The sequence below is a fragment of the Pan paniscus genome, chromosome 14 (assembly GCF_029289425.2).
Source record: "Pan paniscus chromosome 14, NHGRI_mPanPan1-v2.0_pri, whole genome shotgun sequence".
NCBI lineage: Eukaryota > Metazoa > Chordata > Mammalia > Primates > Hominidae > Pan > Pan paniscus.
In genome coordinates this window covers 24069514-24093757 of record NC_073263.2, presented here as the reverse complement: position 1 = coordinate 24093757, position 24244 = coordinate 24069514, and the positions used below count along the sequence as shown (strand labels likewise).

General features: G+C 43.2%; 1 protein-coding gene across 2 annotated transcripts in view; it reads left to right on the top strand.

Annotated features, from left to right (window-relative positions):
- PARP4 (poly(ADP-ribose) polymerase family member 4) overlaps window positions 1–24244 on the top strand; it is a 94232-nt gene that overhangs the window by 39276 nt on the left and 30712 nt on the right. For both annotated transcript variants that reach the window (XM_014347394.5, XM_034936467.3), the window contains 10 exons: window positions 288–412; window positions 5872–6003; window positions 6788–6874; window positions 15770–15934; window positions 16587–16633; window positions 16775–16853; window positions 19416–19553; window positions 20669–20864; window positions 22227–22294; window positions 23300–23487. In XM_014347394.5, coding sequence (XP_014202880.4) covers window positions 288–412; window positions 5872–6003; window positions 6788–6874; window positions 15770–15934; window positions 16587–16633; window positions 16775–16853; window positions 19416–19553; window positions 20669–20864; window positions 22227–22294; window positions 23300–23487 — 1225 coding nt within the window. The remainder of the gene's footprint in view (window positions 1–287; window positions 413–5871; window positions 6004–6787; window positions 6875–15769; window positions 15935–16586; window positions 16634–16774; window positions 16854–19415; window positions 19554–20668; window positions 20865–22226; window positions 22295–23299; window positions 23488–24244) is intronic.

Sequence of the window (24244 nt, the reverse complement as noted above, 5' to 3'; positions counted from 1 at the left end):
CCAGAGAGGAGGAGTCTACTGTGAGCAGAGATTGTGCCGCTGCACTCCCACTTGGGTGACAGAGTGACATGCTATCTCAAAAAAAAAAAAAAGGCAGAAGGCACCTCTCATTTTTCTCATGTGGGTTTACTTGCTTTTCAGAATTGGCTATTGAAAATCATAAAATGCTATTTGTCCATTTTCCCTAAAATAAAATGCATGAAGGCTTGGAGAAGGAATAAAGATCAAGATAACAAAAATAGACAGGGAGGGTTTTGAAAGCTAATGGTAACATTTTTAACGTTTAGATTACCAGTTACCAGATGCCAAAACTTCCAGCAGCACCAAGGCCGGCCTCCAGGATGCCTCTGGGAACTTGGTTCCTCTGGAGGATGTCCACATCAAGGGGAGAATCATAGACACTGTAGCCCAGGTATGTTGTCTGTGGCTTTATGACACTTAAACTACATGGATGTAAACCATACATGAGAATTTGATTGCAGTTGCATGAACTGAAGGGAATAGATAGATTTCTAAAATGTATTTATTCAAGAGATATTCACTGAGCACTCCATGCCAGGGACTAGCTAGGCTCTGAGCATCCAGCAGTGCACAATACAAAAGCTCTGCCCTTGTGGAGCACACACTGTGTGGGGGAATAGGCAATAAACATGATGAAAGAGTGAAACACATAACTTGTTAGGTGGTGACAGGTGCTAAAGAGAAAAAGGAAAGCAGGAGGAGCTGCTTTCACAGATAGGAGCTGTGAAAGACAGGGGCTTTGAACCTGTAAACAGAATGGCCATGGAGGCCTCCCTGAGAAGGTGACATCTACATACAGACCTGAAGGAAGTGGGGGCTAAACTGTGTGGACATCGGAGGATGCTTATTCCAGGCAGTGGGAACATCACCACATGCCAAGGCTCAGAGGTAGGAAGGAGGCTGATCTGGCCCAGGCGCGCCAAGGAGATGCACTGTGGCTGCAGTGGGGTGGAAAGGGGAGAGTGCATGGAGACTGAGTCAGAGAGGCGAGGGGCTCTCACATCAGCACACAGGTCATGCTGTCCTTGACTCTGAGTGAAATGGAAGCTTCTAGATGTTTGACAGAGGAATGACATGAACAGACCTGTTTTAACCAGCTCACTCTGGCCACCATGTTGGGAACAGTAGGAAGAGGCCCAGTGGGAGAAATGTTAGGTCAAGTTCCCTGGAAAGCAGACTCTGGATGGAATTTGTTTTCAGGAAGCCTGTGGGACTGTGCCTGCGGGAGCCGCACCTGTGAGGGAGTGAGGGAGGCAGGACGTGGCCGAGGAGACAACAGAGTCCTCAGATGATCTTAGGGGAAGCTCTGGGCCAGAGTGGTCCTTGAGAGAAGGTCTGAATCAAGGCAAGGGGGCCGGGCTTTGTAGCCCCACTGGGGCCAGTCCTGGGATGTGGGCTGCTCCAGGGAGGGGTCAGAACCTTGGCTAAGGCAGTTTGTCTTTGGCTGAGGACGGTTCCTGGGGAGGCGCCCCACAGGTGACACTCCTAGCAGTCTCAGTACTGAAGGTGACACAGCAGGCCCAACGTCACATCACATAGAGGAGACGATTGACAGAATTCAGTTAAGGGACCTGGTGATGTGGAGAAGAATGTTTGCAGTGGGGGTGTAGGAAGTGATGGAGTCTGCCAAGGCCTGAGGGCAGAGCCAATCAGATTTGCTGATGGGGACGGGACACGAGAGAAAGACAGTGGCCCAGTATGACAGCGGGATGTTTGCCCTGAATAACTAGAAGGATCATGTTTGTATTTACTAGAATGGGCAAAGTCACAGGAGGGCAGATTGGGGGGCATCAGGAGTTTATCTTTGGCCAAGTAGGTCTTGTGACTACATAGGACCAGGGAGGAGACCCAAGCTGGACTTATAAGTGAGGAGTCAGCAGCATTCACATAGTGTTTTAAGTCATGAGCCCAGATTAAACACCCAGAGAATCAGTAGAGCACAGAGGCCAACATGGAGACGTAGGGGAGGAGGCTGAGTCAGCCACGGAGACCAGGAGGGAGTGGCTGTGGAGACACATGAGGACAGCTGAACAGGGAGGGGAGGAAAGGCTGCTGGTGAGTCTCATGAATAACAACCCAGCCCTGACCATTGGATTTAGCAATGAGATTGTTGGTGACCTTTGCCTTTTGATGGTGTGGTGGGGGTGAAAGGCTGATCAGAGTGAGTTCAAGAGAGAATGGGAGGAAGAATTGGGAGACAGAGGAGAGAAGATGAGACAGCAGCTGAAGAGAAGTGGGGTTGAGTATTTTCTTTCTCCTTTTAACACGCAAGAAACAACAGCATGTGTGGGAGTCAGTGCAGGAGGGAAACCTGGTGACCTGGGAGAGGGGAATTGCTGGAACTGCTTCCTTCTCTACACCCTTCTCTATGTTTTATTGAATAAATAGGAAACATTGTTGAAAAGACTTTGCTGGTAAACCGTTCTGAATTTTATGTTTATCGAAATATCTCCAAAGACTCAATTTAGAACTTTATTATGCCCTTATTTAACATTTCTTTGTAACAAACATGTATATTGCCCTTATGTTGTGCCAGGCAGTGCTCAAAGCACTTTCTTCCCAGAGAGAGATGAATTCTACTGTTCTCCCAAACCTTTGTTAGCTACTAAAATATACACATTTTGCTATCATAAATACCAGGGTGGTGGCCGGGTGCGGTGGTTCATGCCTGTAATCCCAGGACGTTGGGAGGGAGGCCGAGGCAGGAGGATTGCTTCAGCTCAGGAGTTCCAGACCAGCCTGGGGAACATAGAGAAACCCCATCTCTACAAAAATTGGCTGAGCGCAGTGGCGTACACCTGTAGTCCCATCTACTTGGGAGGTTGAGATGGGAGGATGGCTTGCCATTACTAGAATGGGCAAAGTCACAGGAGGGCAGGTTGGAGGAGGCAGAGGTTGCAATGAGCCAAGGTCACACCACTGCACTCCAACCTGGGTGATAGAGCAAGACCCTGTCTCAAAACAAAAACAAAAACAAAAAAACCCAGGGTGTTGAAAGAGAAGGAGCAAACCCCACCTTATTAAATTATCTGCACTGAAGCTCAGAAAGAGCATTAAATACCAAGTGAGTAAGAACTGGTCAAAGCAAAAGACAAGCATCACAGGAGGGTTATCTAATGCGGGTGCTGGGGCCGCAGCCAGGAGCTCGCAGCAGGTTCATCATCCACAGTCACAGGATGGAAGGCAGCGTTTCAGGGGTGCCAAGTGGCCAGATGCAGTGGTAGAGCTTGGAAAGTTTTCGGTTTTCTAAAATTGAATTGGTTTGCTAAGATTTGGCCTCATCATCAGCTTCTGACTCTGAAGATTGCATTGAACAACCATAAAGGCCTTTTAGGAGATTAAGAATGTTCAAGTACAGTGCCATGATGTTCTGATCCCTGTAGAGGGAAATTAGTTCCATTTCAGTGATCACCTTAATCTGGGGAGACGGGGTGTTGGGTGAGAAGAGCAGTTTGGATATAGCTGACCTCCACCCCTGGGCCCACTCTGACCCATACACACATCCTCAAGGCAGCTCAGAGCAACATCATAGACTTGGAAAAGACCCAGCTGTGGGCTCATGGGACATGTTCCATTTCCACCAATCCCTTTGGCACCACTTAGGATCTGTAAACATAATGGTTACCATTTTTTAAGAGTCAGGCCCTCAGCCGAGTTTTCCACATGCAGTACTTAATTCTCTCAGACTCCATAAGCCAAGTGCTATAATTATGCCCAGTGTTTGGATGAGGAAGCTGAGGCCCAGAGACAAACAATATGATAAAGCCCAAATTTGAACTCAGATCATTCTGATTCCAGCGTCCAGATTCTTAACCAGTACACCATAGTGCAGCATGGTAGATCATACAAAGCAAAGGATCCGGAGTTTGTAAGGCTTAGCTTTGAATTCTTGTTTATTCTTTCTAGTGCTGTGAGTTTGGGAAAGTTACTTAACTCTTTTGCCTCATTTTCCTCATGTGTAAAATGGAAATAATAATATCTGCCCATCAGTGTAGTGGCTATTCAATCTAATAAATATAAAGGACTTAGGGCATTGTTTTTGTGTGCAAAACAAATTATGACGAGGTTACAGGGAGAGGCGTGTGTCCTCCATGCCTTACTTGGGATTAGATGACTTGTACCATTTGATATTTCAAACCCGAAGAGGCGTGTTCCCTGGGGAAGTTTGCCCCAAAATAACTTTCAATTTAGCAGTGAATTTCTCACTCATTTTATGATGAAACAGCCAGACTGTAGACTGAGCTTGAGTATCCAAGCAGAGGCTGGGGTGTAGATTCTTATATGTGCATGGCTGATACATTTTGACCCTTCTTGGAATAAATTGATGATGTTAAGCTTAGTTACATCATGGTTTTATCTAATGGAAGAAAATTAAGATGTCAACATTTGTTACATTATATTAGTTTCTGTTCTAAGGCCTGGTAAAAATACTTTTATTATCGTTATCTAAAATTATTGACCTTTGTGAGTGCCCAGCCACACAGTGTGATATACAAAGAGAGAGCAGCTACCACAGGCCTGATGTCTGGGGACTCCTGCACAAAGGCGGGCCTGCTAACTAGAGCAGGCAGGAAGGCTACTGAGTAGGAAGAAACATTAATCTACACCAAGTACAATTAGATGGTGATCCTGATCATCAAACTCAGGGCAAGCATACATGCCTTTGAGGGTTTGGTAAAACTGAGGAAATCCAAGAGAGGATGAGAAGGAGTTCCGTGCACAGTCAAGGGGACAGTGTCTGACGTCCTCCCAGTCAGTGCTAGGTGGGCCCCAGTCCTGGTGCCTCCTCACCAGGCACACTCTAAGCATTCATTGCAGGCAGCATAGCCCAGATCGCTGAGAAACTCCAGGACGCACGTTTGCCTCCTCTTGGGTGGCTGGCCAGACCGGGATTCCAGGAATCCTACCCACTGGCCAGCAAGGTGTTCATTTGTAGGATGGCAAGAGATTCTGTCTTCAGGATGGTGCTGACCTGCTGATTTGGGGAGACTCAAATTGCTCATATTAACAAGGACTCCTTGAAAAATTTTGCCTGGCACCTACACACCCTAGGGGCAGCCAAGCTTGCAGCAAATCCAGGTGTGGACAATGTTTTCAAATAAGTTAGATTTTTTTTTTAATTTTTCATTTTGGTGTCTTCCCTGGATTATTGATTACAGATCATTAAATATTTTTGCCTTATTATTGTCACATGTTTAAAATCTTACTGTTTATTGTATGTCTGAGGAGTTTTTTCTTAATTTTCAAATATTTAAAGCCTCCCACCTTTTCCTGAGTGAGGGAGTGATGAAAACAGTCTGTTGGAAAGATTAATTAGATAATAGAGACAAAAGAGAGTAGTGGAGAAGACTTGATTCTGGAAGAACCAACGCACACAGAGATGAGGAGCTAGATGAGGGCTGTGTAGAGAGGGGGAAAGCCACAGAGAGGTCCCCAGGAGGAAAGGCCAAGTCCTGAGAGCTGATAGGATAGAAGGACTATTCTGGAATCGTTTCCAGCCAACATGGCACGAAGGAGGCATCAAAGCCCACAAAACGAAAGGGGCAATTTTCCAGCTGTCTTAACAAGAGCTATATTGGGTCTGCTAAGTCAGTGTTGGTAAGACAGACTTCAGGTGGCTTCTATTCCAGTCAGACATGAATGAACCACCTAACCGTGGGACTGGTGCATTTTATCACATGACATGGGCTCTCCATTGCAGAAGTGAAGCCAGGGTTGGGAATTTGAGGGACGTGCTACAGATTCAAGGAAATTCAAATAAATATGCAAAATCATTTTCGTTCGTCCTTGTTCCTGCAAATGTAGTCCATGTGGTCTCATCAATTGTATGGATTTTTTTTTCTTCTTCAGGTCATTGTTTTTCAGACATACACAAATAAAAGTCACATGCCCATTGAGGCAAAATATATCTTTCCTTTGGATGACAAGGCCGCTGTGTGTGGCTTCGAAGCCTTCATCAATGGGAAGCACATAGTTGGAGAGGTAAGGCGAGAAGATGCATCGTGCCCGCTCTCGGCTTTCCAAGTCAGCTTCCATTTCCCAGAACCTTTGTTTTTGGAGTTCCCATGGCTACGAGGTTGAGTAGCAGCCGTATCATAAAACGAGAATATTCTTTGAAGAATCAGTTCTTGCACAGTGAGCCTCCCTCAAGCATCCCTCCGTGATGAAGGGTTTCTACCCCCATCTGTCCAGTCTTCATCTTCAGTGTCTTGCACATTCTTTGCCTTGGCACCGTAAGAGTGATTTCAGTATGAAAAGTTTAAGGGGGCCGGGTGCAGTGGCTCACGCCTGTAATCCCAGCACTTCGGGAGGCTGAGGCAGGTGGATCACTTGAGGTCAGGGGTTCGAGCTGAAATGAAAGCTATTGTAACTTTCTAAAAAAAAAAGAAAAGAACAGTTGATTAATTCTTTGTTTATTGTAAGGATTAGTCCACAGTTACAATTAGAAACTACAATTTCCCAAATTTAAAGTAATTATTATGTTTTGTTCCACATAAACTCCCAACCAGAAAAATTTTTTTCACTATTGATTCTGAAATATTTTGATCCCAACTGAAAGAGACTTCTCTTTAGTTGGCCTTTTCTGGTTCAAGTTCTTATCAGATAAGTACATTTCGATGATCACTTTATTTAAGTTTCCATTCATCTTAGACTCACTCAGTTTTTAGTTTTTGCCTGGGTTTTAATAAACATTGATGTTGTTTTCTTCATTAAAGCCTAAAGTCACTCTTCATGTAAGGAATGATTTAAAACTCATCTTTTCCAGATTAAAGAGAAGGAAGAAGCCCAGCAAGAGTACCGAGAAGCCGTGACCCAGGGCCATGGCGCTTACCTGATGAGTCAGGATGCTCCGGTATGGCTTGGTGTGCATGCCGCGTGCATACAGGAGAGGGAAAGAGAGTTAGAACAAGATATGAAATACGAATTTCATGCTAGAGGCTAAGATAATTTGCACTGTTGTAGGCCCCAGAGTTCCACTTGCTCTAAGTAAGGGGAAGCCACGCCAGTCAGACTCATTTGACTTAACAAAGGAGGAAACAGCGTCAGTAGTTCCAGACAAACAAGAAGAGCTAGGCCTGTCTTTGGGAACTGAGTTTCCCAGAAGGAATGACAGACAAAAAGATGACATTTGAGGTATATAACTTTCATCTTCTGATAAGAGTGTGATATACTGGCTGGGCGCAATGGCTCATGCCTGTAATCCCAGCACTTTGGGAGGCTGAGGTGGGCAGATCACCTGAGGTCAGGAATTTGAGACCAGCCTGGCCAACATGGTGAAACCCCCTCTTACTAAAAGTACAAAAATTAGCTGGGCATGGCGGCAGGCACCTGTAATCCCAGCTACTGGAGAGGCTGCAGCAGGAGAATTGCTTCAACCCCGGGGGCAGAGGTTGCAGTGAGCCAAAATTGTGCCATTGCACTGCAGCCTGGGCAACAAGAGCGAAACTCCATCTCAAAAAAAAAAAAAAAAAAAAAAGAGTGTGATATATTTACAATTTTCCTGAAGTAAGCTCACCTAGCAGATGGTCCAATCATAAAGCAGGGAGGCATTTCTGCTGGGTCCTCCTTGGGCCAGCTCCTGTGCTTTTAGGTGGTTAGCTTTAGCAGGGACGTGACGTGGACAGCGTGGAAGAGGGAACAGCTGGCAGGTCCACTAGACTACTTTCCTTAAATACCAGGTGTTTTCACGAGGCCTCTGGCAGGTGCTAGATTGTGTGTAGTCAGCGTCTAACTCTAGTGCAGGTATTTTAGCTATTTTTGCAGATGGGGCCATATGTTTGAGTATTGGCTCTGAGGGTGACACATGGCCATGGTGTTTTGAAAATTTAATGTTTGCTGGGGCTAGGGGCACATTCAAGATTAGTATAGATCTAAGGGGTAAATTATTGCTCTTGACATCTAAGATATCCACTTGCAGGATGGGAATAAGTAATGAAGAGGTGATTATTGAACAGTTAACAATGCCGGCTCTATGTATGGCCAAACTGTATGTATAGAAGCCTGGGGTTCATTTGAGAGGCTGCCACTTAATATTATCGGGTTATCCTCCTACGTGTGTTGGTAAATGTTTCCTCCTAAATACCTACATATTTCCCTAGGAATATGGTCCACAAGAAAACAGCCTTCACAAAAGGTATTACCTATGGGTAAAGTCTGATCGGAACTATTGCTAACCCAAGCCTTCAGGTCTCCCAGAATGTATTTGACATCTTGTGACTATAATGTTCTCATATCATAGTATATGGTATTCATGCATTGTTATATAAATACCATATATGCCAGGTGCAGTGGCTCATACCTGTAATCCCAGCACTTTTGGAGGCCAAGGCGGGAGGATCACTTGAGCCCAGGAGTTCGAGGCTGCAGTGAGCTCTGATAATACCACTACACACCAAGCTGGGCAACAGAGCAAGATCCTGTCTCTAAACAAACAAACAAGTCTTAGCTTAGGAATCCCTCCATCTAAGCTTTTCCTGCCTTCTCCCGGAAAGACCCATGGCTTCATTTTCCCATGGCAACCTGGACATATTTGTCTTATAACTCTTAATATACTGTTTGTAAAGATAGAGGTCTAGCTCGTAATCCCCAATATTTAAGTGTGGAAGTAACAGAAAAGGATAGTTAGTGGTACAATAAAGAGAAAATTGTGGTGCCGAAACCAAGGATGAAGACAGTGCCCAGCCTAGGATGACTTATGTCCTCCTTATTGCCAGATTAAATGGCAATGTTTCCAAGACTTCAATTTATGTGACCATTTGATGGTTTTCTCCTTTTCAAAACATCTAGACTGACTTACTTGTCACTATAACCCTATACTACTTAGATAGCATACTGTTGAATTTTGCTGCTTTATCCAATCTGGGAGTTTCTGCACTTTGTATTGTTTAGGTCATTTTTATTTAATACAATTACTGATCTGGTCGGATTTATATCTACCATCTTGCTAGTTGTTTTCTATTTGTACCATTTGTTCTTTGTTCCTTTCCCTCGCTTTTCCTGCTTTCTCTTATATTGTTTTTTAAATGATTCCATTGTATCTCCATTATTGGCTTATTAATTCTCTCTTTTTTTTTTTTTTTTTTTTGAGACAGAGTCTCACTGTCACCCAGGCTGGAGTGCAGTGGTGTGATTTTGGCTCACTGCAACCTCTGCCTCCCAGTTTGAGCGATTCTCCTGCCCCAGCCTCCCAAGTAGCTGGGACTAAAGGCACATACCACCACACCCAGCTAATTTTTGTATTTTTAGTAGAGATGGGGTTTCACCATATTGGCCAGGCAGGTCTCAAACCCCTAACCTCAAGTGATTCTCCTGCCTCTGCCTCCCAAAGTGCTGAGATTACAGACGTGAGCCACTGCGCCCAGCCAGTTCTCTCTCTCTTAAAAAGTTTTGATTGTTGGCCAGTTGTGGTAGCTCATGCCTGTAATCCTAACACTTTGGGAGGCTGAGATAGATGGATCACCTGAGCCCAGGAGTTCAAGACCCCTTGGGCAACATGGTGAAACCCCAGATCTACAAAAAATACAAAAATTAGCTGGGTGTGGTGATGCATGCCTGTAGTCCCAGCTACTTGAGGGGCTGAGTTGGGAGGATCTCTTGAGCCTGAGAGGTGGAGGCTGCAATGAGCCATAATGGCGCCACTGCACAGCCTGGGCAACAAAGCGAGACCCTGTCTCAAAAAATAAAAAAATTAAGTTTTGATTGTTGCTCTAAAGCCACATGTTAAATATGTGTTAAATATGGTAGCCACTAATTACATGTGTATATTTACATTTAAATATAAAATGTTTTATGTGGCCAGTGGCTATCTTATTACTTAGTGCATATGTAGAGCATTTTTATCATCATAGAAAGTTACATTGGTCAGCACTGCTTTAGGGTTTACTACTATATACATCTGTAACTTACCACATACAGCCTACAATATTATACTACTTCATATGTAAGAACCTTAAAACCAGAATACATTACATTACAACCAGTATATGTTCGTTTCTTTTTTCCCATATCCTTTGTGATATTGTTGTCGTGTGTTTTATTTCTTCATATATTATAAATTCTACAATGTGTTGTTATATATTCAACTATCTTTTTTTTTTTTAAAGTTCTGGGATACATGTGCAAGACATGCAGGTTTGTTACATAGGCAAATGTGTGCCATGGTGCTGCACCTATCAACCCATCACCCAGATATTAAGCCCCACATGCATTAGCTATTTATCCTGATGCTCTCCCTCTCCCTGCCTCCGCTACAGGCCCCAGTGTATGTTGTTTCCCTCCCTGTGTCCATGTGTTCTCATTGTTCAGCTCCCACGTGTAAGTAAGAACATCCTGTGTTTAGTTTTCTGTTCCTGTGTTAGTTTGTGAGGATAATGGCTTCCAGCTTCATTCATGTCCCTGCAAAGGACATGGTCTCATTCCTTTTTATGGCTGCATGGTATTCCATGGTACATATGTACCACATTTTCTTTATCCAGTCTATCATTGATGGGCATTTGGATTGATTCCACGTCTTTGCTATTGTGAATAGTGCTGCAACGAACATACACATGCATGTATCTTTATAATGGAATGATGTATATTCCTTTGGGTATATACCCAGTAATGGGATTGGTGGGTCAAATGGTATTTCTGGTTCTAGGTCTTTGAGGAAGACCCACACTGTCTTCCACAATGGTTGAACTAGTTTACACTCCCACCAACAGAGTAAAAGCATTCCTATTTCTCCACAGCCTTGCCAGAATCTGTTGTTTCTTGATTTTTTAACCATCGCCATTCTGACTGGCATGAGATGGTGTCTCATTGTGGTTTTGATTTGCATTTCTCTAATGATCGGTGATGTTTAGCTTTTTTTCATATTTTTTTGCCACATAAATGTCTTCTTTTGAGAAGTGTCTGTTCATGTCCTTTGCCCACTTTTTAATGGGGTTTTTTTTTCTTGTAAATTTGTTTAAGTTCCTTGTAGATTCTGGATATTAGACCTTCATCAGATGGATAGATTGCAAAAATTTTCTCTCATTCTCTAGGTTGTCTGGTCGCTCTGCTGATAGTTTCTTTTGCTGTGCAGAAGCTCTTTAGTTTAATTAGATCCCATTTGTCAATTTTTGCTTTTGCTGCAATTTTTGATGTTTTCCTCATAAAATCTTTGACCGTGCCTATGTCCTGAAAGTATTGCCTAGATTTTCTTATAGAGTTTTTATAATTTTTGGTTTTATATTTAAGTCTTTAGTCCGTATCGAGTTATTTTTTGTGTAAGTTTAAGGAAGGGGTCCAGTTTTAATTTTCTGCATATGGCTAGGCAGTTTTCCCAGCACCATTCATTAAATAGGGAATCTTTTCCCCATTGCTTGTTTTTGTCAGGTTTGTTGAAGATCAGACAGTTGTAGATGTGTAGTGTTACTTCTGAGATCTCTATTCTGTTCCATTGGTCTATGTGTCTATTTTTGTACCAGTACCATGCGGTTTTGATTACTGTAGCCTTGTAGTATACTGTAAAGTCTGGTAGTGTGATGCCTCCAGCTTTGTTCTTTTTGCTTAGGATTGTCTTGGTTATACAGGCTCTTTTTTGGTTCCATATGAATTTTAACCTAGTTTTTTCTAATTCTGTGAAGAATGTCAATGGTAGTTTAATAGGAGTAGCACTGAAGCTATACATTACTTTGGGCAGTATGGGCATTTTCACGATATTGATTCTTCCTATCCATGAGCATGGAATGTTTTTCCATTTGTTCATGTCCTCTCTGATTTCCTTGAGCAGTGGTTTATAGTTTTCCTTGAAGAGGTCCTTCACTTCCCTTGTTAGCTGTATTCCTATGTATTTTATTCTCTTTGTAGCAATTGTGAATGGGAGTTCATTCATGATTTGGCTCTCTGCTTGTTTGTTGTTGGTGTATAGGAATGCTTGTGACTTTTGCACATTGATTTTGTATCCTGAGATTTTGCTGAAGTTGCTTATCAGCTTAAGAGGCTTTTGGGCTGAGACGATGGGGTTTTCTAGATATAGGATCTTGTCATCTGCAAACAGAGGTAGTTTGACTTCCTCTCTTCCTATTCGAATAACCTTTATTTCTTTATCTTGCCTGAGTGCCCTGGCCAGAACTTCCAATACTATATTGAATAGGAGTGGTGAGAGAAGGCATCCTTGTCTTGTGCTGGTTTTCAAGGGGAATGCTTCCAGCTTTTGCCCATTCAGTATGATATTGGATGTGGGTTTGTCATTAATGGCTCTTATTATTTTGAATTATATTCCATCAATAACTAGTTTACTGAGAGTTTTTAACATAAAGCGATGTTGAATTGTATCAAAGGCCTTTTCTGTGTCTATTGAGATAATCATGTGGCTTTTGTCTTTAGTTCTGTTTATGTGATGATCAACTATATTTTAAAGCAATTAAAAATAAGGGGAAATGTCTCTACATTTATTCACATTTTTACCATTTCTGGTGCTTTTCATTTCTTTCTATAGATACAAAGAAATCTTCCTTCTGCTTGAAGAGTTTTCTTTATTTTCTTTTTCTAACGCAAGTGTGCTAGCAAGGAGTGCATTCCTCTTTTATCTAACAAAGTCTTTCACCTTCATTTTTGAAAGATATTTTTTGCTGAGTATGGGATTCTAGGTGACAGTTTATTTGTTTTCCTTTCAGCATTTTAAATATGTTAACTTCATTGTCTTCTGGCTTATATGGTTTCTGAGCAGAAGTCAGCTCTAATTCTTGTGTTGTTCATCTATATGTGAAGGTGTCTTTTTTTGTCAAGCTATCTTCAAGATTCTCTTTATCTTTGGTTTTCAGTGGTTTGACTATGATGTGTTTATGTTATTTTTTAAATTTATTGCTTATTTTGCTTGGAGTTCTCTGAGTTTGGATTGTCTCACATTCATTTTGGGGCAGTCTTGACCTTTATCTATTGAAATATTTCTTCTCCCTCATTCTCTCTCTTTCTCCTTCTGAGACTTCAATACATATACGTTAGACCGTATTTGATATTGCACCACAGCTTTTGGAGCTCTATGTTTTCACTTTCATTTCTTGTTGCATTTTATTTTGGATAATTTCTGTTGACCTAGCTTCAAGTTCATTCATTCTTTTCTCAGCTATTGTCAGTCAGCTGATAGGCTTGTCAAATTCTTCAACTTTGATAATGTGTTTGTTTCTAGCATTTTTGACACTTAAAATATAATTCAGTCTCTCTAATGAAAGGTTCCATCTATTCATATGTATTTCTCACCTTTTCTGTATGTCTTTTCATATATTAATCATAGTCCTGTCTGTTGCAGTGTCATGGTCATCTCTGAATCTGCCTGTTAATTGCTTTATCTTGACATTGGGTCATTTTTTCCTTGCTTTTTAAAAATGTGTATATTTTGGAATTTGTGATTGAATGTTGGACATTGTGTGTAAAAGAAGAAGAGAGACTGAAATAAATGACATTTATGCCCAGAAGTGGCAACTCCTGTTCTTTCAGGTTAGTGTAGGGGTTGAAGAGTTGAGTTTGAGTTCTGCTGTTGTTATCATTACTCTCTGTTGTTATTATTACTCTCAGTCTCAAATTCCTCCAGTGGTGAACTGCCACTACCTGTGCCTCTTGGGTTCTGGATCCGGAACAATTCTCACTGAGGTTCATTCTCTGCCCCCAGCTTTCAGCAGACTCTGCACACTGTCCGACAGAGGTGATTACAGCAACTCTTCCCCTCCCGCAGTGCTAGGCTGCTGTTGCTTGATGTGCTGTACTAGGCTCCTGGTGGGGCAGGGGCATTCTTCTGGTTCAGCCTCAGTCTTAGGCAGGGCCTGCAGTCCTGGACCTTAGGATGGGAACTAATTAGCACTTCTGTTCATTGTCCTATCTTAGTGGCAGCCAAATTCTGCCTTGTGTCTGTTAAGAGTTGTTTGGGAGATGGTTTCCTGCCTTTCCTCCAGTTGTAGCAACCCCTGCTTTGTACTAGTGCAGGATCCTGGGCCTAGGAGGGTGTCATCCCCTGCCCCATGGGGAGGTGGCTGTTTCTCTCTAAAGCAGTGGAGCTTTACCTGGGCACAGGGCTAGAAAGGAAGGCTTCTGATCCCTGGTTTACTTCTGCCCCTTCCCCGCAGCTCTGGAAGTGAGAGTTTGCTGCCCTTCCCCCAGCAGCTGGAGGCTTTTGCTTCATGTGGGGAAAGGATCCAGGGAAGTGGCCCCAGCACCTCCCACACACCTGCTCCACTGAGAGGTGCTCCCCTTGGTCTCCTGCCCTGCTCAGCCTTTCCAGTGGGCCCAGTGGAAGGCTGTGGGGATATGGGGAAACGCCTGCGAGAGAATGCAAACTCCCCTTGGGTCAGGAGCTCCCAATTCTTCTAAACCAGTAAGCTTACCCACTCTCAGCCGGGAGGAGTTCACACAGATCCTGTGTCCCATCTGTCTCCTCTTTGGAATTCAGTTCGCTTGGTTGATGAGTTCAAAACAAGTTATGATTTTGTAGATTGCCTGGTGTGTTATAACAGAAGTGACATTTTCTGCGTCCACCTACATCCTACCCAGAAACAGAACTGCAATCCCACTCTATTAAGTGGCAGTGTCTCAAATGAACCCCAGGTGTTTATACATACATTTCTTTTAAGGGCTAGCACTATTAAGTATTTAATAATCATCTCTTTATTGTCTGTTTCCATCCTGTAAATGGATGTCTTTGATGTCAAAAGTAATAATTTAACCTTTCAGCCTAAATTAATCCTAATCTAAATATACAAAATTTTCATGATAGGGTGGTCAACTAGAATGGTGAACATAGTTGGGGATGTTGAGAGGATCTCTGCGTAGTTATCAGAAAAACATGTATCTAGCCTCTTTTTTCTGCCCTAGCTAGTCACGGGGTTGCCACCTTATATAGCTATTATCAACATCCCTTTAAAAGAAAGCTAAAGACTTTTTAGTGAAAAAATAACATGACAGGCTGGGTGTGGTAGCTCACACCTGTAATCCCAGCACTTTGGGAGCAGAAGGTGGAAGGGTCACTTGAGGCCTGGAGTTTGAGACCAGCCTGGGCAACCCCATCTGTACAAAAATATTTAAAAATCAGCCAGGCATGGTGGTGCGTGCCTGTAGTCCCATCTACTTAAGAGGATGGCTTAGACCTGGGGTTTCAAGGCTACATTAAGCTGTGACTGCACCACTGCCCTCCAGCCTGGATGACGGAGCAAGATCCTATCTCTAAATAATGAATAAACAAAAATAAAAATAACATGAGAAATTACCATAGGGTAAAATAATTAAGCAAGGGCCAAGCTTAGAAAAAACTGCCCTGGTTCTACAGCTGCTGGCAAAAGTGGTGTTGGGTGCCATGGAGGTCAGGGAGGGTCTTCAAGAAAGGGCTTTGTGGAGGCCATCTGTGCAGCAGAGCCCACCTATGCAGCAGAGCCCACCCGTGCAGCAGAGCCCACCCATGCAGCAGAGCCCACTCGTGCAGCAGAGCCCACTTGTGCAGAGAGCTCACACATGAGAGCCCCCTGGGGCAGAGTCCATGAGTGCCTCTTCCCAGTTCCGCTGCCAAGGGGGCCCCTCTCCATCTGCCTGCCACGGACATCACCCTGTTCCCACCACTGGTGAATGGCTCCAGGATTCTCCGTTAGCCCCACCAATGTGTCTTTTAGGTTTTATTACTGTTTTCTGAGGAAGAATTTGGCAGGTTGTCATTCAAGTTGCTTAAGAAGTACATGGAGTTAGCTGGCATATAATGAGTATGCTTTCAAGTTGGAAGCTAAGTCATATGTTTCTGTTTCAGGACGTTTTTACTGTAAGTGTTGGAAACTTACCCCCTAAGGCTAAGGTTCTTATAAAAATTACCTACATCACAGAACTCAGCATCCTGGGCACTGTTGGTGTCTTTTTCATGCCCGCCACCGTAGCACCCTGGCAACAGGACAAGGCTTTGAATGAAAACCTTCAGGTTTGTATGCATAAGATTTGAAGAAGCATTTTGGCAGCAGTGGAGAGGGAGTGGTGGAGGGCTGTGGAGGAATTTATGCCTGGGGAGAAAAACATGTAAAATAATCTTTTAGGCATAAAGTTAATTTTACTGACATGCGTTTAGATACATTATGTGTATGAAATGAAAAGAATAAAAGTTACAGATATGATCAATAAGCATATTTTTATTCTGCTTAATCACTCAAAAAATGTTATATCTGTAGTGCATGTTCATCATGAAGAACTAGATAAGCATAGAGAATACAAATATGCCAAAATAAGAAAATTAAAACCATCCTTTATCCCATTGCCCAGAGTTAATGGTTAATACTTTGGTATATCCCTCCAAACTTCCTACTTTGTATGTACAGCACATGTATAAAATGTGTGTGTGTGTGTGTGTGTGTGTGTGTATACACAGACATATGTAAGTTTAAAATCTCTGTCAAAATGGTGAGTTGTATTTTAGAAGTTCCTGTCATTCCATGAGCAAACTTTCTGTGTTTCACTGCTTGAAAGTGAAACCAGCTGTCTTGCTGACAGTTGTGGCCTTGCCAAGATTACATTCAGTTTAGTCTCATTGTGAAACTTAATATATGCTTAGTTATACAAATGTATTTTTCTTTTAACAGGATACAGTAGAGAAGATTTGTATAAAAGAAATAGGAACAAAGCAAAGGTTAGTACCTAAAATATAAAACCTGTCAATTCAGTGGATATTGGTTTTCTGGTTTAAATTTCCATTTAGAATTGTTTGAAATAATTTCAGATAGAAATTTAAGATCGTAGGCTAAGACAACTTTCTCTTCATTTTTGCTAGCTTTTCTTTGACTATGTCTATTGAGATGCCGTACGTGATTGAATTCATTTTTAGTGATACACATGAACTGAAACAAAAGGTTAGTGCATCTTTGATTTCTTAAGAGCTGTTATTTTAACACTACTTTTATCTTATCAAAGCAATGTATGCACGTCGTTGAAAAGTGAAATGATGCTGACAAAACTTCTAACAAGAAGCACTACTCCTGCCCCTGATTCTCCCCAGACCAGTTTCCAGAGACAGTGAATCATTTGGACTATTTGAGCTGTTTCTTTGATTTTGCCTCCAATTTTTAAATATTAATTTTTAATGCTTTTTCTTGATTTCGCCTGTTTCAGAAATTATCTTTTGACTTCCTGTTTTGGAAGTTGGACTTGTAGCTCTTGCCCCCTCCACCCACCTAACTCGCTACTTTTCCTCTCCCCTTCATTCCAAAAGACCTGTTTCACAATAGTCAGTGATTATCATGTAAATGGTGTTTACCACTGAGCCAAGAAATGTATAATATTATGATGAGTTTTTTTTGTTTATTTTATTTTATTTTTTGAGACAGGGTCTTGCTCTGTCACCCAGACTAGAGTACAGTGGTGCAGTCATGGCTCACTTCATCCTTGACCTCCTTGGATCAAACAATCCTCCTGCTTCAGGCTCCTGAGTAGCTAGGGCTACAGGCCTGTGCCAGCACACCTGGCTAATTTCAAAAAAAAAAAAAAAAATTGGCTGGGTGCGGTGGCTCATGCCTGTAATCCCAGCACTTTGGGAGGCTGAGGTGGGTGGATCACGAGGTCAGGAGATCGAGACCATCCTGGCTAACATGGTGAAACTCGTCTCTACTAAAAATACAAAAAATTAGCCGGGTGTGGTCGTGGGCACCTGTGGTCCCAGCTACTCGGGAGGCTGAGGCAGGAGAATGGCATGAACCCAGGAGGCAGAGCTTGCAGTGAGCTGAGATTGCACCACTGCACTCCAGCCTGGGCGACAGGGCGAGACTCCGTCTCAAAAAAAAAATTGTAGAGACAGGGTCTCACCATGTTGCCCAGGCTTTTCTCAAACTCCTGGGTTCAAGGGATCCTTTTTGCTCTGGCTTCCCGAAGTGCTAGAATGACAGGTGTGAGCTACCACACCCAGCCTATTTTCCTTTTTAGAATTCTGCAGGAACTTCAGACCTTCTCTTTATCTCTGGTATTCTGAAATTTCATAACAGTATGATTTTCATTCATTGTATGTAACTGGTGGTCTTTAGTTCTGAGAAATTTTATTGTATTAAAAAAAAGTTCCTCTCTTGTACCTTTCTGCAGTGCCTTTCTTTTTTTCTTTTTGTTTTTTTTTTTTTTTTTTGAGACAGAGTCTTCCTCTGTTTCCCAGGTTGGAGTGCAGTGGTGGGATCATGGCCCACTGCAAACTCCACCTCCTGGGTTCAAACGATTCTCATGCCTCAGCCTCCTGAGTAGCTGGAACTACAGGTGCCTGCCACCACGCCCAGCTAAATTTTCTATTTTTAGTAGAGACGGGGTTTCCCATGTTGGCCAGGCTGGTCTCGAACTCCTGACCTCAGGTGATCTGCCTGCCTTGGCCTCCCAAAGTGTTGGGATTACAGGTGTGAGCCACTACATAGTGGTGGAGGAGTCCTCAGTAGCAACAAGAGAGTGCCAGGCCCGTTGCATGGACACTTTTCACGCCCCTGCTTGTATCTCATCTGCCAACATATCATTGGCCACAGCAAGTCCTATGGCCAACTCCAGTTTCAAGGGTGGAAATATAGCTGCTGCCTCGAGGCAGGAGGAACTTCAAAAGTCACATTGCAAAGGGGCACGCAGACAGGAGTGGAGAGACTTTGTGGTCATGTGACACTGTAGCACATGCCTTTGCCTTTGTTGTTGTAAAGCTTATTTACATTTTCAACAGCTTTTTTATATTCATGAAAATATAATGTACAAATAAGTTATAATTCTAAGATTTCTGTTGAACTTTCTATTTTAGTCTTCTCGGTTTTAATTATCTGATGTGCCGTCTGCTATACCCAGATAAGTCTAACTGAATGGGTAGATCTATAATCTTTGGATCCAGGGTTTGAGACTGTCTCACACTTACCTAAATTTGACCGTGTGAATCAACCTTAGGATTGCAGAAGGGTGACTAATACGCTCATGGTCTTCTAAAACCTACATTTTGTTATTTTGGTTTTTTTGTTTTGTTTTGTTTTGTTTTGTTTTTGTTTTGAGACAGAGTTTCCCTGTTGTTACCCAGGCTGGAGTGCAGTGGCGCGATCTTGGCTCACTGCAACCTTTACCTCCTGGGTTCAAGCGATTCTCCTGCCTCAGCCTCCTGACTAGCTGGGAGTACAGGTGCCCACCATTACGCCCAGCTAATTTTTTGTATTTTTAGTAGAGACAGGGTTTCACCATGTTGGCCAGGCTGGCCTCAAACTCCACCCACCTCAGCGTCTCAAAGTGCCGAGATTACAGGTGTGAGCCACTGCACCCGGCCTACATTTCATTATTTTGGAATTTACCACTACTTTGTTGATTCTTAATAGAGTTACGTAAGCTATGCAAGGGTTTGCTCCATGACAGGTAAGTGCAGACTGCTAATATGGTGTTACTCCATTACTCACCTTGTTGTCGCGGTGTTTGTTTTGCAGCGCACAGACTGCAAAGCTGTCATTAGCACCATGGAAGGCAGCTCCTTAGACAGCAGTGGATTTTCTCTCCACATCGGTTTGTCTGCTGCCTATCTCCCAAGAATGTGGGTTGAAAAACATCCAGAAAAAGAAAGCGAGGTATACTCCTTTTTACTTAGACATAGGAGACGCTATTGAAAAAATGTTTCAGAATAAGCTGGTTAAACTTGCAAATTATTGATTGTCCTGAAAAAATAGCATTACAAAATGAACTCTCACATCTCAAGATTCTGCAACTAAAAATATTTATGATATCAAGCATGCCAAACTGACGTTTCATCCAAAACCCTTATGTGGATGATTTGCCTGTACAAATTGTCATTTTTACCTTAAGCTCCACCAAAAGAACATGTGCCATCAGACATTACATTGGGTATTCTCTATACTTGTTATACTTTTAAAATACTGATACTGGAAAAACAAGCAGTTATTTGTGGTTGGTAATAAGATCATTTTGTGTGGCTGTGACAAAGAGTCTCTTCTTAAGTTAAAATAAAAATAGAAACTTAGGCTGGGTGTGGTGGCTCACACCTGTAATCCCAGCACTTTGAGAGGCCAAGGCAGGTGGATTGCTTGAGCTCAGGAGTTTGAAACCAGCCTGGGAAACATAGTGAGACCTCGTCTCTGTAAAAAATTAAGAAAAAAAATTAGCCAGGTGTGGTCATACACACCTGTGGTTTCAGCTTCTCAGGAGGCTAAGACAGGGCGATCACTTGAGTCCAGGAGGTTGAGGTTGAACTGAGCTGTGATCGTGCCACTGCATACCAGCCTGGACAACAGAGGGAGACCCTGTCTCAAAAAAAAAAAAAAAAAAAAGGAAACTTACATGATAGTAGTTAAATATTGGTTAATTAATAGAACAAAAGGTATGTGTGTGTATTTTAGTAATCACAATGGCATGTATATTCCTCTTAGAATAGTGTGTGTGATATATATATATATATATTTGTTCTATAATGTTGATGCTATATGATTTTTCAGATACTAATTCTTGACCTCTCAGAAGTTTATGTCAGAAGTTGGAAACTCCCAGTTCTAACATTCTGCTTTTGACTGGAACTCCTAGTAGGCCATCTTGTTGTTAATTACATCTTATTCTTTCTGTTTTTATAGCATTAGTTTACCTCACTAGAAAGTTTTGGAGTTTTCTAAGTAGACCTTTTCCAGTTGAAGTGACAAGAAGCTCCAGTCCAGCACCTTCTTTCTCCTTTCAGGCTTGCATGCTTGTCTTTCAACCCGATCTCAATGTCGACCTCCCTGACCTAGCCAATGAGAGCGAAGTGATTATTTGTCTTGACTGCTCCAGTTCCATGGAGGGTGTGACATTCTTGCAAGCCAAGCAAATCGCCTTGCATGCGCTGTCCTTGGTGGGTGAGAAGCAGAAAGTAAATATTATCCAGTTCGGCACAGGTGAGTGCGCTTTGGCCCTGGTCCTGCGTGTGCTTCCCCTACGTGTGAATCACATTCTGTAGAGCTGACAACTGTGGGTACCCGACCCCACCTGTGCGGTGAGGGGCAGCCTAGTATGAAATTGAAGAACAAGAGCTCTGGAGCTGGACCCCCTAGGTCCCGATTCCAGCTGTACCACTCACAGGTTCTGTGTGTCACCTTGGGCGCACTACTTGAACTTCTGGTGCCTCCGTTTCCTCATCTGCGATCTGAGGATAATTGTCCCTAACTCACAGTGTTGCTGTGAGGAGGATTGAGCTAATGTATGTAAAGGATTTTTAAACCGTGCCTGTTCACAGTAAGTGAGATATAAATGCTACTGTTGTCATTAGCAGCTGAACCAAATGCAAAACCCTTGGTCTGTTGAGTAGGAGGTCCCAAGTCTAAGGACAAAACATTTGCCCTCAGCACAGTCATAGAAAATCTATAAGGAATGGTCTCAGGAAGTATCCGGCCAGCACTGCTAGAAGGGAGATAGTACCACCCTCCAGGTGGGGCCTAGGGACGTCTCAGCCACCAGAAGGCAGCACCTCAGGGATGAGAGGTGCGTAGAGTAGAGTGAGGGGACAGTCTTATCCTATTGATTCTCATCCTCTGTGCCATCCAGCAGAAGGCCCAGCCCCTTTTCCCCAGAGGTACAGTCTGCTGTTGCTGGGACAGAGGTCGGATAAGCATGGGAAGTGCAAAGGGCATGAGCAGAGACTGGCCTTCCGGGGGCCAAGCTGCTCAGGCCATTGCAATGCCCTGCACGTTTGCACAAGTGATCTGCATGTGCACATGGAATTTGACTCAACATTTTGCATAGTAAAGCACCACGGTTTGAATGCTCTATGATGTATCATTTAGAAAAATAGTGTGGTGAATTTTTTTTTTTTTTTTTTGAGACAGAGTCTCGCTTTGTTGCCCAGGCTGGAGTGCGGTTGTGCGATCTCAGCTCACTGCAACCTCTGCCTCCCGGCCTTAGCCTCCCCAGTGGCTGAGATTACAGTGCCCACCACCACACCCAGCTAATTTTTGTATTTTTAGCAGAGACAGGGTTTCACCCTGTTGACCAGAGCTGGTCTTGAACTCCTGACCTCAGGTGATACACCCACCTCGGCCTCCCAAAGTGCTGGGATTACAGGCATGAGCCACCGTGCTTGGACTGTGGTCAATCTTTTATATGTTAAAATTATCAAACAGTTTTCTAAAAAGAAAGGTACACACATAAATATATAACATCCTTTACAACAGCCGTGATGGTATGAAGTAACATTATTGTTTGTTAGTGCTCAAGCAAGTGAACGTGTGGAAGCAGCACCTCATGCTGATCTTATTACACAGGTTACAAGGAGCTATTTTCGTATCCTAAGCATATCACAAGCAATACCGCGGCAGCAGAGTTCATCATGGTGAGTGCAAGAGGCTTCCTGTATCTCTTGGGTCTTTTCCTACCATGCTTTAAGGGGACCTCCAGGGCTTAGGCCCCTCAAGCCACCATCAGAGCACCCCTACTCCTGTGGTTTTTGTATATTGGTGGGCTCTTTATTTCATTAATTAAAATGATAATGAACTCATTAAGGAAAAATTGGAAATTAAAAAGAATAGAAAGAAAAAAATCACCCATGTCCCAACACCCTAATGCAACTAGCATTAACAGCTTTGAGAAGTTTTCTTCTGTCCTTTGTTTTTTTTCTCTTAAAATGCAGCCAGCTTTATCTAAAAGGGTTGAGGTTTAAAAAAAAAAAAAGAAAGAAAGAAAAAAGAAATGCTGGGTGTGGTGTCTCACACCTGTAATCTCAGCACTTTGGGAGGCCAGGGCGGGTGGATCACCTGAGGTCAGGAATTCGAGACCAACCTGGCCAACATGGTGAAACCCCATCTCTACTTAAAATACAAAAAATTAGCCAGGCGTAGTGACGGACACCTGTAATCCCAGCCACTCGGAAGGCTGAGGCAGGAGAATCGCTTGAACCCAGGAGGTAGAAATTGCAGTGAGCCGAGATTGTGCCACTGCACTCCAGCCTGGGCAATGGAGCGAGACTCCATTTCAAAGAAAAAAAAAGAAATAAAATAAAATAATAATAAAATTGAGCAAGCTGAGACTGACCAGCTGCCTCAGCCAGGCTGGCAAATCCAGGGCTGATTGGATGGGACATTTCTTCCTGTAGATGTCATAGTTCTCTGGAAACTGTAAAAAATCAAATAAGCGTGAGGTGATAATGTTATAGTTACTGTGTGACATGAAATAAACTAAAAGGACATAAGTTTAGTTGTTTCACAAATGTATAATTAGGGAAAGAAAATATTTTCGGTGTCACTGTATCCCTACACTGTCCTTAGTTGTGTCAATGATGACAGCAAATGGTGACTGCATCCAACAAGGAGAACATAATCTTTCACTTCATTTCCTCCAGTCTGCCACACCTACCATGGGGAACACAGACTTCTGGAAAACACTCCGATATCTTAGCTTATTGTACCCTGCTCGAGGGTCACGGAACATCCTCCTGGTGTCTGATGGGCACCTCCAGGATGAGAGCCTGACATTACAGCTCGTGAAGAGGAGCCGCCCCCACACCAGGTTATTCGCCTGCGGTATCGGGTGAGTCTCAGAGAGCTGGTCACATAGTCCAGACCCACGGGGAGGTCGTCTTGTCGCCCTGCAGGGGACTTTGGCAAGCTTGGAAGTTGACACTAGAATACAGAAGCCTTATAGCATAGAGGGATGGGGCTCCGGGCTCCCAGCCAGACTACCTGAGTCTCAGAACCTGGGTTGGCCACTCATTAGCTTAGCCGTGACCTTGAGCAAGTTCCTTAACCTCTCATCTGTAAAACCAAGGTGATAATGAAAATACCTACGTCCTAGGATTGCTGAGGAATAAATGAGCTCATACATAGAAAGCACTCAGAACAGAACTGAACCAAAAGCACCAAATCAGTTAGATGTTATTATTTAGCATAAGAATCCAAATCTCCGCTTGTCCTGAAGGGCCTGGGTAAACCTCCTCACTGGCTGTGCTGGACTCGTGCTGGGGGCATGTGACCTCCAGGCAGACCCCACCAGGCTGCTTTGCTCCTTCGCATCTCTTTTCTGGCCATTATGAGCACTTGCATTTTCAAACCCTGTGGTGTGCATAGAAGCTTTCCATGGGAGGCTAACACCCCTACATTGTTGGAATTGCCCCTTCCCCATTAAAAGTTAGTTCTTTTGGATGGCACTAAGGTATGTGGTGTATGTGTAAGGAAAACATCGAACAGAGGGGGCCACTTGGTGTCTGCATAGGACTTGCCCATCCTGCCTGCCTCTGTGGCCCCTGGACTCCTACCTGTGGCCACCACCTCAGCAAGTGGTCACCAGC